Source organism: Sciurus vulgaris (genome assembly GCF_902686455.1).
Source record: "Sciurus vulgaris genome assembly, chromosome: X".
Taxonomy (NCBI): Eukaryota; Metazoa; Chordata; class Mammalia; order Rodentia; family Sciuridae; genus Sciurus; species Sciurus vulgaris.
The window spans coordinates 28,951,020-28,969,733 of record NC_136471.1 but is presented as its reverse complement, the minus strand read 5'-3'; the positions used below and the strand labels follow the sequence as shown (position 1 = coordinate 28,969,733).

Sequence of the window (18,714 nt, the reverse complement as noted above, 5' to 3'; positions counted from 1 at the left end):
TTTCAGTCCTTCTAAGAATAGTTACAATACTTCTTTCTGCAAGAACAATTTCTCATTGCCTATTGAATAAAATGTATATTCCTTAGCTTAGGCATTCCAAAAGCTCTTCATAATTTTTCAGAACTACATCCTACTGCAGAGCAAACCAACAAGTTCTATGCTGTGGCCATCATGCTCCCTAACTCCAACCCTTTCCAGTAGTTCTCTTTACTAAAACGGTTACTCACTTTTAATTTCTTAAAATCCTACTTAGCCTTCAAACACAGCTCAATATCCATCAACACATCAACCATCCCTCAACTCTGCAACTCATTTTCCAATGAACTCTTGTATTATTTATTTTTTGTGACGAGTGTTCCCTATTAATTTCATGTCATTTATTTTTATCATAAGTTTCCAGTATGCTATGAGAGCCAAGGTATCTTTTCTACTTTTATATACTTCCTAGTGCCTTACTATACACAGTGAGTGCTCAATACCTTTGCCAAATAAAATTAATTAATAAAAAAAGAGAATCCCAGAGGCAAAGCATACCTAAAAGCAGGGAAATAGTTCTACATGCACAAGTGACACGATAACACAAAAGACACACATATCCTCCAAACCCTCTAGAAACTGAAAGCTGTCCCCACAACACTGAGGTTACACGTGATCAATTTTAGAGATCACTCGAAGTCCAGGAAAAAGTTTTATTCTAACACATTCATATGCTATTAAACTTTCTAAACACACAAAAATGCAACATCAGCCACTACACAAAACAGTACACTGGGTGCTTTAACAAAGTCCAAAGGCTTAAGAATTCATTTCAAATATTTAATGAATACCTAACTTATATCCAAGCACCATGCTAAACACTAAAGATCTGAAAAGTGGTATGAGTCACATAATTTTAAAAGCATATTTATAGGCCATTTTCAATTTTTTTCTGGTTGCATGCAGAAAAAGTAATTGAATATTAAATGCCCACAAAATTGTCATTTAAAAAAAAAGGGGGAATTGACTTGACTCATGATAATTTAAAAAACAAGAAAAACACACTAAAGGAGCTAGGTCCCCTTTCTACTTCTGTTGATTTTAGTTCACATTTTGATACTAACAAATTGAATGCCACTGGGAAAGTCTCAAGAACTTTTTCAGCCTCTCGTTTGTCAAAAAGACACTACCATCTGCCCTATTTAGCTTCACAACACTGTTATGAGAATGAAATGAGATAAATATATGTCATCTCACATTTCATTTTCAAAAGCCCTTCGCAAATGTGAGAAACCATAACTTTCATTGGTTAGAAAATTCAGTTAATTTTAACAGATCTCAAACTGCTTCAAAGTATATTTCAGTAAATAAATAAAAGACTGTTAACCCACCAATTTAAAATAGCCCACACAAGCCACTGATGGTTAAGATTGGCACATACAATCCCAAACTGGTATGAAGACCTGCTATATTGCAATACATATTTTAGCCAAAAAAGGTTTTACTTTGTTTTTAAAGATACTCATAGTAAAGCTGATACTATTTTGATCAATATATTCTAAAAACAATGCCAGATTTTTAGAGCACAGGCACATTGACTAATCTATACTTTTAAAGTAGTGCTTATTTGCCCAGAATCCAGACATTTCATTATAAATCTATAGGTATAAAAGCAGTTAGTAATGTTAAATGACTTTCAAAGTTCCATTTGATCCATCAGTAAGGAATCATAATTAGCAAATAAAATAGGCAGTAAAATGGAAAGTCAAAGTAAAGGAGGGTATGAATTTTATAATAAAAATAAAATGGCATGAACAATAAACAATTCAACTATGATACTGAAAAGAACTCTATAATTGTAATGATATACAAACTACACACTATTTTTAGCAGCAAAATTCCCAGAAAAGTAGAGTAATAGATAAAAATACTGACACAGAGACACAAGCACCAATTTGAATATTCCCATCCAGAGGAATAATTATTTCATATTAACTGTATTTCATGGTATTATGCTACAACTGCCAAAAAAGATACCTCAGCAAAGGAGATAGAAAAAAATTATGGACTCAGCTTTTTGAAAGGTTATGTGAATCCATCAAATTACTTTTTTGGTCTTCTAAGCTGTCTAAAAAACAGTCCAAAATAGTCTGGCAGATTCGAGAAATTAAATAATCCTACTCCCCTCCTCCAAAATAAACCAGAAACTCGCCCCTCCCCAAACCTTAAACTTATTTCAAATTTTGAAGCATAAAAGAATGCATAACACAGCAAGCAAGGATAAATTATAGAAATGTTGCCACATTACACATATTTCATAATAATCTCTCTAAAGGGACCATTATCATCTGTTCTTTTAGTTTGTGATGAATTTATAAATGTTATTCTAAGTAAACTGGGTATCTTTTCCCCACTGATCCTGGCTTACTAAATTTACTAGTGTGAGGGTATCTACTAAAAAAAAAAAAAAAAAAAAAAAAAAAAAGGAGTAAAGAACTTTTTGGTTTACTTAGGCATGATGATTTTAAAAGACTCAAACCTTTGCAGAAGACTCCTTGAGTTCGATGAGACTGTCCTGTAGAAAATGAATGGAGATGACAGGTGAGCTGGCATAGTTCTCAGAACCCAGAGGAACTTTGGGAAGTATGGCTGTAACCTGGAAATAAACCAGCTACTTCTTGTGAGGATAAATTCCATGATATCATTATCAATATGAATATCAACAATAAAAAAAAAACCATGTAATGGAATTGTAATGTTAAAAAAAACTAAATTATATGCATTCAATGTAATAAATAAAAAATTTCATTCTGCTCAAATTTGTAAATGTCAATGCCACATTTTTTTATATCTCTGCATTTATAATTTAAGAGGCTTAAGAAAGCAAAACATTTTTCTCCACAAAATGTTTAAAATAGTGGAGGTCACTGTGGAAGAACATTAACTTAAACTTTCATAGTCTTTCTTTAATTGGAAGATTTCAAATTTTACTTCACTTAAAACTCTAATACATATTTTTTAAACCTAGCTGGAAAATGTAGTGGCATTATATCACAATAAAACAAAATATATTCAATAAAAGAGTAAGCACTGTTTTTGCAAAGCGCCTATGATTGGTGAATCTCATAACTCCCACAAGAAAAAAAGAGCATTAAAAAAAAAAGAAAGAAAGAAAGAAAAGAAAAAGAAATCAATTACGGTATTCCACCACAGTGCGCTTGATGAAGAATTAATAACTTACAGTTTTAAAAGTTCAACGTACTGCAAATTCAAAGATTCCATGAAATTAGATGACTTTAGAATTAAAATTAAATATGGAGCAAGGAATGGCTACCCTGAGTCTTCAAGAAGGCTACACCCACGATTTTGTGCTGCAGTTGAATGCCTGGGGTTTCTCTTTGCTGGGTGGTAGGATTGGATGCCACATCTGCTCTTATCGTAACGCAAGGTTCAACTTGTTGGGAACCCAATGGGTATAAACAAACCTCCAAGGGAAGATACAACAGAAGCTGCATGCTCACTGAATATACACAACTACAGGAGAAGAACTGATCACCAAGGAGACTTTAAAATGGAACTCCTTTCAAGACTCCTTCTTAGAAGGCACATCGGTATGATGCTCATCAAGAAGCTTGATGAATTCAGAGGTATCTTGTTTATCCTGTATCATCCAGGAAGTCTTCAGTGCTATATATTCTTCAATATTTATGCTGAAAAATAGGCTTCTTTCTGCTGAAAAGATTCATTTGCTTGTAGCTACCATTGCACTCCAAAAAAGCCTGCTTAAAGCAGTGAGGCACTTCTGGGTAAAATTTCTCTTGCACTTTGAAACACTACAAAATTAGTGCTAGGTCCTTGAAGTTTTAACAATTTTATCATAAAAATACTCAATAGGAAAAAATATCAGTCCACCAATACAGAAAAAATTCATTTTCTAATGCAATATAAAACCTCCAGTGGCTCCAGTGAATACTTGGCATAAGACTTGAAGGAAGTCAGGACACTGGTATTCCAAACAGGTGAGCCTAATATGGACGCTGCCTTCCTCAGGCTATACTAACCTTTACTGTGGAGGAATGTGACGGAGAAGGGTGGGTATCAATTTTGCGGCGTTTTTGTTCTGTTAGGACAAAAAGAAATGGTCAGAATGAAGTGTATTTCCAGTTTTCCAAACATTTAAAAGGAACAACTTTTAAGATCATTGAGTGTTCACCCCCCTAGCAAAATCCCTAGATAAATAACCAAAACAATGAAACAACAAATAAATGCACATTAAAATAACAAAAAGGTAAATAAAGAAAGGCACACTTGCCCCTTTCAGGCTCTGCAATATCTGATCGGGGAACAGGTGACTTCAAGGACCCAGAAACTGGTGTTTTTTCTCCTCCTTTAACATTTTCCTTTGACTTCATTTCCTTTGCTATATCTCTTTCTCTGGATGGCTCCTTCTCTCTTTCCCTTTCTTGAGTCGATTTTGATTCTACGATGGGAACAGTGGTTTTGAATTTCTCATCTTTAGTTTTTTCTTCCTTCTTGAATTTTTCTTTTTCTTTGTCAGACTTAGGCGTTCTTTCCTTGGTCTCTCTTGCTTTTTCGTCTTTATTTGGCCGCTCTTCCTTTGGTTTTTCTTTACCATCTTTACCAAGTACCCTGGCCTCTGGAGTAGTAGCTGGAGTCTTTTCTTTTTTCTCTTTTTCTTTCTCTTTCCCTTTTTCTTTGTCATTTTCTTTAACAGCTTTGCTGCTTAAGAATAAAAGGATTTTAAGACAAATAATCATAAAATATATTCCATGTTTAAAATGATAAAAGGGTTTCTTATTGACTTCAAAAATTCTAGAACTAAGGGGAATCCTTTGAAAAGTAAACGACAACTTAAGACAAGTAAAAAGGGAAGTACTTCTTTATCCAGTAAATAATAAGCAAATTCATGAAGAGCAGATTGAAAGAATATCAGGTCTTTCTGTATACATAACCTTTGAGGATAACAAGGTAAAAAGCAAAACTTATTCTACAAATCAACCAAAGGTGCTACCATCAGGGGTCAAGTTATTGAGCTGGATGGATTACTATTTTAAATTAATATAGGCTTTTCCTATGTTAAGTAGATTTACTCGGATTGCCCATAGTAATCACTCTATCTGTTTTTTTTTAACTTCACCACCTATCTTTCCCTGAATATCCCAACATGGGAAACAAAACTGTTATACAAAACATAATTATATAAGACAGAACTTGGATGGTGAGCACATATCATCAAAATAGGGGTACATGCAAAATTTCTAAGTTCAACTTAAATGATTTTCATACTGCTCAACTACTACCCTTCTTCCATTAATGCTTAATGAGGCCAATTAAAAGAAATTTAGAATTGTGACATATGGCACAATGTTCCTACCTGTTTGAGCCGCTATTTCCATTGCTTGAATTCCCTTTTGGTGTGGTACTAGAAGCTTTATTAACAGCTTTCACACCACACTGAGATCTCTCCCTTGATTTATCTGAAATAAAAATAAGGTCTTCTTTAACAAACCCCTAAATGTAAATAAAACAATTTCACAGCCAAATGGTTAGAGGATAATTAGAGAGAATCAGCAGGATGATTACTTTTTAACAGTCACATATTCCTGCCTAAGGAATAAAATTGTAATACTAGGTTAGCACTGTACTTGTCACATAATATAAAACATTCCAATATGATGAAATAAAATCTATTATATATGTGTTTCTACAAATAAACATACCAGTCTCCTCAGTACTGCTTTCATCCGATTTAGATGCACTTCCTATCGATGATGAAGAAGGCCCACCACCAGGCCCATTTTGTACACTGGCCACAGCATTCCTCGGAGGGGGGTCTTTGTGATGAAACTCATTTTCAGGTATCATGTATGACTTTTTACTTTTCAATTGCCCAGAGTAGCTGAAAGTCGCACAAAGTGTTTAAATATACAAATACAAATCAAAATGCACAAACATGGGGTTTAAAAGAATAAAATTAGCAAGTTATTTGTTCCACTATTTGGTTCCAAAGAATAAAAAATATGAATTTTCAGTAAGTTCTTAAAGGTGCTTCTAGAGAGTCCTAGATACTCTCTTAAAAATAAAATTTCAAAAAAACTGATCCTTAAACTGACTTTTTTTCTTTTTGCACTTGAAGATCTGATAACTTCAACTATGATGATAAAATTACATTTCCTCCCATTTGAGACATAGTATATATGACTTTTTGACACTATCATCCAGTATAGACCGGAAGTTGATAATCGGAAGTGACAACTCTCACCAGCCTGTGGGAACATGATCGCATAATCTCCCATAATCTCCTGAAGTAAGGCAGAAGATAAACTTCAACACTGTAAAACATTTTAAAGTCTTCAGAATCCTTCTGTCAGCTAGTCTCATAAATTACATTAAAGTATAATTTTGTTACCCCATAGCCAATGCATATAGATCTGGCCTCTTCTCTTTTTCTTCTTGGCAGATTTTATGCACTCTTCTTTCCAAAGCCTGACCCAGATTCAAAACTTTTGGATACCAAGGAAGTATTTTTGTTAGCACAATCAAGATATTCCTGATGTGAGTATATTCGCCCGTTTCAAGGCAATGTACTGATGCCTACAACAAACATTTTAAGATCCATTATTATTATTAAAGTACAAATATGAAGAGAAAAAAATTACCTTTAAAAAACCTTTTTTTTACCTTGGTTAGTTTGTAATGCCATTTATGCACAACATGCCGAAAATTTTCATAATCTAATTGATCAGCTTTATTTCCACCATCAAATCCAGTTGCCCGTAATATGGTAAGGAATCCTGGATAGTTTCCACATTCCTAAGGAAAACAGTTTGACACTTTTAAAGTTATATCTGACAAAACATCAGAAAGTGAATCTCAAGTAGACTAGATGAATGATTCCATATAAAAACAGCCTGTGTATTTGGACAGTTTTCATAGGAAGGTTTGTATTATTGTATGATCCCAATTTGAAATGCCAGTTTAAAATAAAATAAAAAGGTATATCATTCTTAATACATTAATTGTGCTTTAAACACTGTTTTACAACTGGATCTTAAACTCAGCTTCCCTTTTAAAATTGAATAAAGATTACTGCAAGTGGTCATTCTATACATGAGTAAAACATAAGGATATTTATTAATCATACCTTTTCATATGTGGCTCTATCACTATGCCATCTGGTCACAGTCTCTAACATGCAGCAAAGAAATCTCCCATATCGACTAGCTTCATTTTCAGTACAGCTTGCAACTGTGTAAATGATGTCAGAGAAAACCTACAGGGAAAAATAGTTTAAAAAAAAAAAAAAAGCCAAGGTCAAAACCAGTTTAAGTATTAGAACATTGTGTTATAGCAAGTCATAACAGGTAAGTTCAGTCAAAATGTATTTCTCCCTTCTATATTCACACTTGCAGAGACTTTTGGAGATTCTGGCTTTTGAGAGGAAATAGCACGTTCATAAAGCAACACGAAGAAGAACTTTTTTTATAAAGAAAGTTGATTTACAATGACAGAAGAAAAACTATCATCATGATGACATAATAACTTCTTAAAGACATAGTTATAAATATGACTAGGACTGGGGGACAGTAAGCAGAGGCAAAACTGATAGAAACTAAAACAGGCAGCTAACATGCTAGAATGTATATGACATTTCTAAGCCACAAAATGTAGTAATTCAATATAAGAAAAAAATCAGATGCAAAATCTGTGAATATGACCACACTGCAAAGTTCCCATGATTTTATGCAGACAGGAAGATGTCAAGTTTTTTATTGTGTTTTTGGTTGGTTTTTTTTTCCCCTTTGTTTTTTTGTTGTTTTTTGAGAAGTGAAGAATGGAGAAGAGTTCTATCTATGATGACACAAAATATATTCAAATGCTGACTTAATAGCTTAACCTTGAATGCTTATTACGTACAAGTACTACTCAAAGTGCTTTTTACGTGTAGTGACTCATTTAATTCTCACAACAATCTCATGAAGCAAGTATCATTATCTCATCTTACAGATAAGAGGCACAGAGAAGTTAAATAACTTGTCAAAGATCATACTGCTAGAAAGTAGTAGAGCTAGGGTTCAAGTTCAGGCACTTGGCTCTTGAGTTCATGCTTTTAACCAAACACACAATACCTCTATAGATTATAATGTTTTAGCTATCTTTGTGTGAGACTTTTTAAAGGTTGCAATAAAAAGAACTTACTCGATCATAGCAAAGAAGTGTGGAAAAATTTGGAGTTTTCTGTTGATGTACCAATTCAACAAAACGAGCACAGTAAACAGCATCAATTGCTGAAAAAATACATCGAGGAAATATACACAGCTGTAGAAATTTTGTGATGGTCTCATTTTTGGTAGATTCTAAAAATAAGGGAAGAATATATTAAGTGGTAAACTTCTTCCTCAAGTGCCTCAAGGCCACTAAATATGACAACATATTAACTTTAGTGTAGAGAATGCTATAAAACCACAAACTATTTATAGTTTGTAACCAAAAGGTCATGCCTGGGATAAGACTATCATTTTTACTCTGTGGATATATTCTATCTATAATTTCCCCAGAAATATGATTTTTATACAGAAAAGTTGAATGATAAGCTGCCAATATTATAGTTATGAGTTAATTAATTTCACTTCAAACTAAATCAGTTCCTTCAGTGGAAATGTGAAGTTGATTCTGCATTAATGAATAACCAAAGAATGGGAGAGTGCACACTGAGCTGAAATACAAACAATACACTTCAACACCTCCAAAGTTATAAAGATTTGTTTTTATAATTTAGCAGTAGCAGGACTACGTAATAATTCCAACAACTTACTTGCTAAAAGCCAGTTGTCCTTTTCCAATTTCAACCTCTGTAGAACTCTTTGTACATGTTCCATCTGTTTCTTTTCTTCTTCAAGAAGTTTATCCTGAAGAGCAGTACAACGCTCCTTCTCTTTTTTCTTTTTATTTGGAGGCTACAAAGTAGAAGTCAGAAACTTTTCTAATTATATGCACATTATTTCTCTTTGTTAATTAAAAAATTTGAGAGATAAATGTTGGTGCTTTGTAATAACTTCAACACAGATGTATGGTAGGTCTACTTGGATGTTCTACTTTTCACCTCCATTTCAACACATCCAGAAGAGTGTCACAGAGTCTTTGAATACCGTCACACCAGGCCACCTTCCTAATACTGATAATATCCATCTGGGGCATATATGGAGTCATCTTTGACTCATCCTCTTTATTACTATATCCCAATTATTTGCAAGTCTTATGTATTGCCACTATCTTGACCACAGACAGTGGTCTCAGTATCTCATAATGAAATACCCAGAAAAGTCACCTAGCAGTTCTCCAGTCTAATGCTTGTCCCTTTCCTTATCAAAAGTATCCTTAAGACTGCTGTCATAATCTTCTTAAAGTACCATTTTTAACTATTACTACTTCCCTGCTTAACTAAACCAGCTCTCAATTTTGTCATTTATTTTTCTATCTTTCAATGCCTTATATAATCTGGCATCATCCTAACTATATAAATTTATCACAAAGTCCATTCAGCACAGTAGTAAATGATCCCCTTAAACCCTATTCTATCTCTTGCCTTTATGGGAACTCTAGAGTAGTGTCCCTTATACCTTCATATTTCCAAACCTAATCTATCTCCAAGGACGGCCCAACTCTAGACTCAGCTCTTCATGAAAGTCTTCTCCTAAAGAGCTCCCCTTTTGGAAAGTCCTATTGCTCTTGCAATTGGAGTCACACAGGTCACCTTCAGTTACTAGCACAGTCTTCAGAAGAAAAGCAAACTCAAGTGCTCTTTGATTGATCATACTTTCCACCCATTCACCAAGCCCCTGCCCCACCAATTATGAGGTTACCATTAAACCCACTCAAGAAAATATTATACAGCAACAAGAAATTCAAGAATCTTGAGCTAAAACAAAATAGAGTAACACTTAATTACCATAAAGCTATTACACTTGAGTTGCTAGAACAAAAACCTACCATTTCCTGATTGTCATCAATTGCTTTCATCTGGACTTTAAGTTTATTGACTTCTCGTTCATAGCTGGTATGTGGAACAGCAAGGTCATACATTGTCAATGACCAGAATGTGGCATAGAATTGAGGGCTGATGTCATCCCAGACTTTGGAAACATGTAAGGAGACCACTGCTTCATGGACAGGAGCCATCACCATCTCACATGACGTAATGTACTTATGAACTTTATGCTGCTGTTTACTTCCCTTTTCTGATTTTTTAAGTTCATCATACTTTGACTGGAGATAAAAAGTAAAAAACACATACATACATATACAACATAATTTATAGCTTTGACTTTCCCTTTTAAAGTATCAAGATGATCATCTGAAAACTGTTATGGGAATTCTAGATTCTTACCAATAACACTTTTAGACAAATCATCTCTGGAAGCTGTTCCAATCTTTAGTCTCATGTTCTGAGCTTTTCAGGAGATTTAATCAAATCTTATCTGTTGAGTAAGTGAACAGGTGTATGTTCCCCCATCCATTCTCCCCACCCTACACCCTCTTAAGCTCTATCATGGACTGAACATGTAGGGCTTCCAGTCCTGCTTTTCAGATGTTTGACAGAACCAAGTGGAGGGTTTTAACATTAGTGAAGAAGTACAACGGAACTAGTTAACAGCCAACCAAGGACGGAATGTAGCTATCACTACACATAGTTCCCACGAGCTATTACAATTTGTCAATTAGAAAGCCAGATCAACTCTAGAAGAGGTTTAAAAAATTACTGTAAGACTGCTAAAGAAGGGTGACCTTTTGTCCTGTTTGCCAGGGATATAGGCGAAATTCCCCAGATGCAAGACGTTAGTGCTAAACCTGGGAAAGTTCAAGGCAAACTGGAACCAGCTGGTTATTTTACTGCTAAGCCAAGTAAAATTTTCTATAATTAGTTGTAGTATATTGAAGTTTAAAGCATGTGATAACTAATGCTATTGCTTCTTTGGCCTGACTGATTTATGCACATTTGGAGGAAAGTCAGAGGAAGGGCCATCCTCTTAGCTATATGAGAAAAAAAATCTGTCAGTATAGTAGTGTAATAGGATGGACAGCATATTAGTCCACAGAGTAAATGTAAAAAAGAAAAGTAATACAGAGTAGAATTGTTATTGTCTAATGTCCATCAGTCTCTTTAGGATGAAAGAGCTCTCACCAGGAAAATTACATTTGGATTAGGCATTGTCCTTAAGGTGTTAGAATTTAAATCATTCTGTTTGTGCTATAAGTGTAATCCAAAAAAGATGATCAGAGGTCAAAGGTTCTACACCAGTTCTGTATTAACAGGCAAGAGGCTCAACTCCTTACACCAGGTGCCATACTTCCTGAGTGTCATGGATGCTGCTTTACCACCAGGTTCAATGGACTAAAAATAGCATAACAAGTCCTCTTTGCTACAGAATATATTTCAAGCAGAACCCGAGAGTCTTAGTACTATTCTAGAAGTGGGAAGACTTATCTCCTGTTATCTCCATGTTAGAGAACATGCTGATAGTGAGAATACACAAGTGACAAAGCTACAAAGAACACTAGTTATGAGAATAAGTCTCAATTGCATCAGAGACCTAAGAGAACAGCAACTGGAATAACACAGGGTTCTTAAATTTAGAAAGTGGATCTTACTGAAGGTAACTAATATGAATCTAGGTGAGCAGAATGACATCTGCCAAGGTTCTAACAAAACATAGGATAAAACAGTGCTAAAAGTAACCAAAAAACACAGTTATCTAATCTGAATATGCACTGGGGCAAAACCTCTCTTTCAGACCTGTCTCTCAAGATGGGTTTCAACAATTAAAAGTAAAAAGTATGTTATAGGTATGAGAGGGCTATTTGATAACTCCCGTCCCCCGAGTCTGTGACTTCTATGGTTAAGACTCCTCCTAATCCCTATCTAGTTAGAAAAACAGGTTTGATCAGAAAAAGACAATGGTACTTCTTATTTACCTAGGATGACTATTTCCTGGTCAAAAGTTAGTTTAACTAGCATTTCAAGCCCATATCTTCAGTCAGAAGAAGAATCATAAACTGTTTTCTACATCATAAGTCACCTGGGAAACTAGATATACAGAATAGAACTGATAACAAGTTATTGTTATACATCTGACTGCTGTTCAAAAAGCTCTTGCTGGCCTAAGAATCTGAGCAGTATTTGGTTGAATTATTCCCAAGAGAACCCTGTGGTTGCCAATTTATGGAAGGAACCCGAAAGTTCTCTAATATTCATGCACTTTCCCTCTTTTATCAAAGGCTCTTTGAGAATTTCACCTAAAAAACAAAAGTAAGGATCCCCAGGGCAGTTAGGATGCCCACCCAGTTCAACCTACGTTGCTGAGAAACTCTCTTTCCAGAGAGGAGCATGAAAAAAAGATTTCTCCCTGCCTGGACTATATAACCAGCCATATATACCATTGTTTTTCTCCTCAACCCTAAGAAGGAAATGCCACTTCTTTGATTTTTTTATATCTTAAAACAGAGAAACAAGATTTTACATGTGCTATGAAATAGGTAGTTATTAGTATGAGTGACCTGCTCCATTTTCTGACCAGGAAAAGTTCAACCAACCTCAGACAACCAGGTGTCCCTGTTTGCCAGGGTTCATTACCAATTAATGTGTTCACTACTCAGTATAGGGCAGGGAAAGTCAGAATTACAGATTAAGCAAGTCTCTCATCTCAGACCTTCAAAAAATCAGATCCCTTGTTTCTGTAGCTGAGACTCATCTACTGTGGGGGAGGGCAACAATTCAAAATGTAACTACACAAAGACAACATATAATTCTCTGGATTGAGAGATTCTAAAGGGGAAGAAGGGGCCTAAACTTACTCCCTTATCCTAGTTTTCTTACTACAATGTATAAGACAGAAACTGTTGCATAATGCTAATAAAGTGGTAATTAAATCAAGTAACAGCTACTTATTAGAAGGAAGTGAAAAACTATAGTAGTTGATACACAAACACTAACAGTGAATGGTCAATTACATGATCAGTTGAACCTCAAATTTCTCAGCACCTTTTTTGCATACCTCTACTACACAGCTCTGTGTCCCTACTGGGATCAAAGAAGGAATCTTAGTCTAAGAGAAGGACCAAGATCATCCCCAAAATCTGAATTGAAAGTTCTGGATAGTATGTATTTTAAAACAACAAATAAACAAAAGAGCCAGAATTCATGTCTACAGAAAAAATGAAGGCTATGCTGGGGTTCCATCAATTGACAAGACCCTAAGGGGAAAATGAAAAGTAGGTTCCCATCAGAGGTCATGCTTTGCAAGGAATGGTGCAGGTGAAAGGTGAGAAAGGGCTATCTCCTCTGTTCCATATCGTCACTGGAATTCCAATATAGTCACTTCTGGGATGCCATGCTTGGGTAATTTTAGGCTTATTTGGGGGCAGGTTTTTTAATGGTTTCATTTAAATGGAGAGAAAACAAGAACCATAAATACACCTTTCTTAGCAGTTAGACAACAGAGAAGGGCAAAAATTTTTAGGGACTGGTTTGTTAATTCTTTTTTCCTTTCTAAGCATTATGGGTAATAGTCATCTTACAGGAATATTCTGAAGAAACAGGTTTCTCTGTAGTCAACAAGAATGTTACTCAGAAAGGTACCCACATTCAGAAGCATCCATAAACACACACACACACAAAAAAAACTAACCAACCACCACCAAACGCACACACACACACACACACACACACACAAATTCCCAAGAATCCTTCAAGTTACTACTGAATTAGAATTTGGGGCCGGAAGATTCTGAGTTTTTAAGATGCTTCCCTAGTGATTCTCATCTAGGTTTGGTTTGAAAACTAGTTTGCAAGTGTCCATAAGATATCAACCTGGACACCTGGTGGAGCAGTAACAACAAAATGACAGAACCATTAGACTATTTTGGGGGGGAGGGGTGCTGGGGACTGAACCCAGGGGTGCTTTTCCACTGAGCTACATTCCTTTTTATTTATTTATTTATGTATTTTTGTATTTTGAGACAGGGTCTCACAAAATTACTGAGGCTGGCCTTGAACTTACAATCCTACTACTGCCTCATCCTCCTGAGTCACTGGGATTACAGGCATGCACCACGACATCCAACAATACCTACTGTTAAAGGATGTATTTTTGCTTACATAAATACAGGAAGGAGAACAGGAGAGGTGGTGGGGGGTGGAGGAGATCGTGAACTGAAATCAAATTCCATGCATGTATGATTTTGTCAGGCTGAATCTAGCTATATAACTATAATGCCCTAATAAAAATTAACTATTAAAAAAGGATACATTTTTATTGAACACCATCTGGAGATGAATACTAACAAAAGATAGTAACACTCTAAGAAACCTAATCTAGATCTGTGTCAAACTAAAATGCATTTAAAACTCAAACACTCAAGAAAGAATTTGGAATCATTCTTGAATGGTAATAAAGATACCTGTACTTACCGATATATGGTGTGCATACATAGGCCTAGACAGAAAAAATGCTGCATCATGGGGTGTATGGAATTCATTACAGAGCACATCAATTGAAGGCACTCGCTTTATATAATCTTCTGTGCTTAGATTTGATGCTAAAAACCCACCAAATTGTACCAGGGTATCATGACACTAAATTTTTAAAATAAGAAAAAAAAAAAACAGAATATATTACCATTCTACAAAACCAACATAAACATGTTCCAAAATGAATAAGATATGTCGTTTTAATAATATTTTGATCAACAATTAAGAATTCAAATTTAATTGTGGCAACATGGTTGGAAATGAAGGACATTGTGTTAAGCCAAGCACAGAAAGACAATTAATGTTCCCACTCATATGTGGAAGTTAAAAAAGTTGATTTCATAAAAGTAGCAAGCTAAAGAGTGATCACTAAAGACAAAGAAGGATTAGAGGAGAAATCATATATTGAGGATGGATCACAGGTACAAAACTATAGTTACACAGAAGGAACAGTTCTAGTGTTGAATAATATACAATAGGCTGACTATAGCTTTCAACAATATATTTTACAAAGAACTAGAAAAGGGGAGTTTCAAGGTTTCCAACACAAAGCAATGATAAATGTTTAAGATGGAAATGCTAATTGCTAATTTAATCATTACACACTGTATACAGGCAGCTAATTATCACACTAATACATGATTCTTACATGTCAATTAAAAGTTTTTAAAACTAAAATCTGATGCTTTCACATATTTATGTTGGCCAAACAACTATTTTACTATTGTCAAAAATCCAACTTTTACATCTAAAGACTATCTACAAACAATCACAAAATTGTATTACAAAGAAAATGCCAAGACCCTAATAGGTTGATTAATCTAAGGCTTTAATAGCCAATTAAGTCTCATAAGTTCCAAGTTATTATTTGGTACTTTTAATAGAATATATTTACCTAAAATTACATAAAATATTATGCATAGTTGAATCAAATCCAATTCCTTTGCTCTTGAAAGATGAAAACTATAGTATACATAAATATTAAGCACTAAAACCTACAATCAGCACACTAAATGTTTTTAACTATCACCAACCATATTACAAAGAAAAAGGAGATGGCATCTATTACAATGGAATTGAAATTCCAGATTTCCAGAGACGAGTAAAGAAAGGAAAGCAAACAACTTGAATCTGCAGGAATTTAATAATGGAATGACTAACTGAAAACCTTATATATACTATAAGGTCTCCTTGAGCCAAAATTTGTACAGAAATAGAGGCCCTAATTTCAGAATGCCTGATAGAACATCAGTGCTCTTTCACACTCATATTATGTACAAAACTGAAATTTTCCAAATTATGTCACATTCTCTAGTTCCCTACATCAAGCCAGGCACAGTGATGCATGCCTGTAATTCCAGCAGCTCAGGAGGCTGAGGCAGAAGTATCACAAGTTCAAAGCCAGCCTCAGCAGAAGTGAGGTACTAACCAACTTGGTGAGACCCTGTCTCTAAATAAAATACAAAATAGGGCTGGGGATGTGGCTCAGTGGTCAAGTGCCCCTTAGTCAATCCCTGGTACCCCACCCCAAAATCTACATCAATACAAAAGTCGTTTTAATTTACCTGGTCATAGAGCTTTCCCACAAGTTTCAAATGTTTCTCTCCACCTTCTTGAAAGATTACCCCATTCCTCTGCTGAGCCATAAGCAAACATAGAGGAAGAGCAAGATCATGGTCCAATAATGCATCCTTTAATCTCTGAGAGGATTTTTTAGTGTTCCTGATCTGGCCAAAATAACCACCCTGCATAAAAGAAAACAAATTTATTAGCATACAGTGCATAGCCCATTCCATCTGACTCAATAAAGACAGAAGAAAGTTGAGCTATAATTTTGAAAACATAATATTCCTACATTTTACATTCCTTCCCCTTCTTCATAAATTTATTTTAATAACGTTATTGATCATACTGGCCTAAAGATAACTGTCAATTATATTTAAACTGCTGCATGTTTTCCATTTTCCACTTTGCCATCCCTTATCAATTTTTATCCAGTGTGAAAGAGATTCAATACAGCTACTGTGTTAAGCATGATACCACTGAGGATATCAATGACCACAGAAAATCTGGAATTTCTTTTTAGTACACATGTATTACTGTCTTTTATACTTTGTTTTCTAAAAGGTTACTATAATTAATATATCTCATTTTTTTAAAAGGGAGGTAGTGCAGTTGCTGAAAGAGGGCATATGGCTTTGACGCTGGCTTGATATACTTACATATTGTTTGGATTTTTTACTATGACCATGTGTACAGTATCTGTCACAGATATGTTATTCCAAGACTCATTGCAGATGCTTGAAACAACAGATAGTACCAAACCATACACATACAGCAGTTTTCCTACACAGGCATACTTATGATAAAGTTTAATATATAAATTAGACATAAGACATTAAAACTAATAAAAAATTATAAGATTACAATAAAAGTTATGTGGCATTTTTGTGGATGTTCTCTCCCTGCCTCAAGATATTTGACTGTACTATACTTTCCCTTCTTATGATGATGTGAAATGATAAAATGTCTTTGTGATGACATGAAGGACATAGGCATTATGATGTAGCATTAGCCTACTTCAGTGAACTGGTACTTGAATTCAAGCACTATGATAATCAACCTGATAATGTTGAGACATCTATTCATATCATCAATCTGATAACTGAGATGGATACCAAGTCACTAATGGGCTGTTAGCACATACAACACAGACATGCTGAACAAAGGGATGATTCACATCCCAGGGTGAGAATAAGTGAGAGGCATGACTTCATCCTTCATCACGCTACTCAGAATGGAGTTCAAATTAAAACTTATTATTATTTATACCTGGATTTTTTTTCATTGAATATTTTTGAACCATGATTGACCATGGATTAATTGAAACCTTGAAATGCAAAACCACAGATGAGGTGTGATCAGTGTACATTCTGAATTCTAAAAGTCTTCTAAAAGTCAGGAAACAAAAACATCAACTCTTACCTCGGCTTTTAGCTGCTCCCCACCAGTCATGGCCTCTAGTTGTTCCATTGTCATTTCCTCTGTAATTTCTATTCCTGCCATTTTTTGTACCACTTCTTTTAATATAAGCAGGTCAAAACTATAGAGTAAAAACAAATATTCTACAGTTAAAACATCTAATATGAAAGTGACAATACATTGTAATTAATATACTGAGAATGCCCAATTATTTGTACATACACCTGGAGGAAGGGCTTAACATGGTTTTTAAGGAACTATACTGAAAATTATTTTGTGCATTTTTTTAAACTTGGAATTAATTTCAAACTTATACATAGGATACAAATAATTAAAATAGTACAAAGCACATTCATACACCCTTTATCCCAATTTCACCTATTTTTACCACCTTTACTCCTGTTTGCTTTTATCTTTTTTTCTCTCCTTCCCTCTCTTCATACACACATGCAGGCACACACAGGATTTGTGAACAATTTAAGCGTGGATTATTTAAATCTTGGCCTTTTATTCCCTAAAATTCCTAAGAACATATTTTCTAAAAACAGCAATTATCTCATATAATGACAGCATAGTTATAAAGTTCTGTAAATCTAACAATCTACTATTCATATTTCATCTTCATAAGTGGACTCAATTTCAAAAGAAGACAGCCCTCATATAAATTAGTATACAAGTACCAATGAAATAATTTTTCTTTAAACTATGTTTTAACTAGATGATCACAAAAATATATTCGCAGTATAGAAAACTGAGTATAGATTAAAAGATAATGTGTGTTCTTCTAGCCTATAGAGAGTAAAGTGTATAGGAATGGCTGACAGATAATCTGCTCACAAAATCCTGAATCTATACCTTTTAACATGTTTTCACAAAGCCAAAATAAGAATCAGTCAAGAATCACTTTAATGCTTGTTTAAAACACCAGATAGCTAGTAGTCTTTGTTTGCTTTCTATCAAAAAGCTTTTGGAAAAAAATTTCCATTTCCTTGATGCTAGCCAATTTACTACTGATGAGGCTTAATGTACATACTAATTCACTCTAAGCACTAATATTGGACCAGAATTCAATAAACTTCAGTACTTATAAAGGACACTGTCCAAAAGTTGTAAGCTTTATGTATATCTTAAGTTCAAATTAAAATTAATTATGCTTTAAAGATACTATATAATCCTTTAAAACAAATAATCATGTTCCTACCAGATGC

At 34.5% G+C, this 18,714-nt stretch overlaps 1 protein-coding gene across 9 annotated transcripts in view; it reads right to left on the bottom strand.

Moving 5' to 3' along the window:
- Window positions 1–18,714, bottom strand: part of THOC2 (THO complex subunit 2) — a gene marked incomplete at its 3' end in the record, with an annotated part of 110,517 nt that overhangs the window by 13,491 nt on the left and 78,312 nt on the right. For 2 of the 9 annotated variants that reach the window (XM_079123337.1, XM_079123336.1), the window contains exons 20-33: window positions 17,510–17,627; window positions 16,090–16,269; window positions 14,465–14,629; window positions 9,988–10,263; window positions 8,813–8,954; window positions 8,197–8,354; window positions 7,142–7,270; window positions 6,679–6,810; window positions 6,407–6,591; window positions 5,718–5,896; window positions 5,372–5,474; window positions 4,289–4,719; window positions 4,038–4,096; window positions 2,516–2,632 (exon numbers count right to left, since the gene is read on the bottom strand). In XM_079123337.1, coding sequence (XP_078979463.1) covers window positions 2,516–2,632; window positions 4,038–4,096; window positions 4,289–4,719; window positions 5,372–5,474; window positions 5,718–5,896; window positions 6,407–6,591; window positions 6,679–6,810; window positions 7,142–7,270; window positions 8,197–8,354; window positions 8,813–8,954; window positions 9,988–10,263; window positions 14,465–14,629; window positions 16,090–16,269; window positions 17,510–17,627 — 2,374 coding nt within the window. Of the gene's footprint in view, window positions 1–2,515; window positions 2,633–3,217; window positions 4,097–4,288; window positions 4,720–5,371; window positions 5,475–5,717; window positions 5,897–6,406; window positions 6,592–6,678; window positions 6,811–7,141; window positions 7,271–8,196; window positions 8,355–8,812; window positions 8,955–9,987; window positions 10,264–14,464; window positions 14,630–16,089; window positions 16,270–17,509; window positions 17,628–18,714 lie in introns of all 9 variants that reach the window. The other 7 variants (XM_079123339.1, XM_079123340.1, XR_013761057.1 and 4 more) reach the window with 6 other exon arrangements.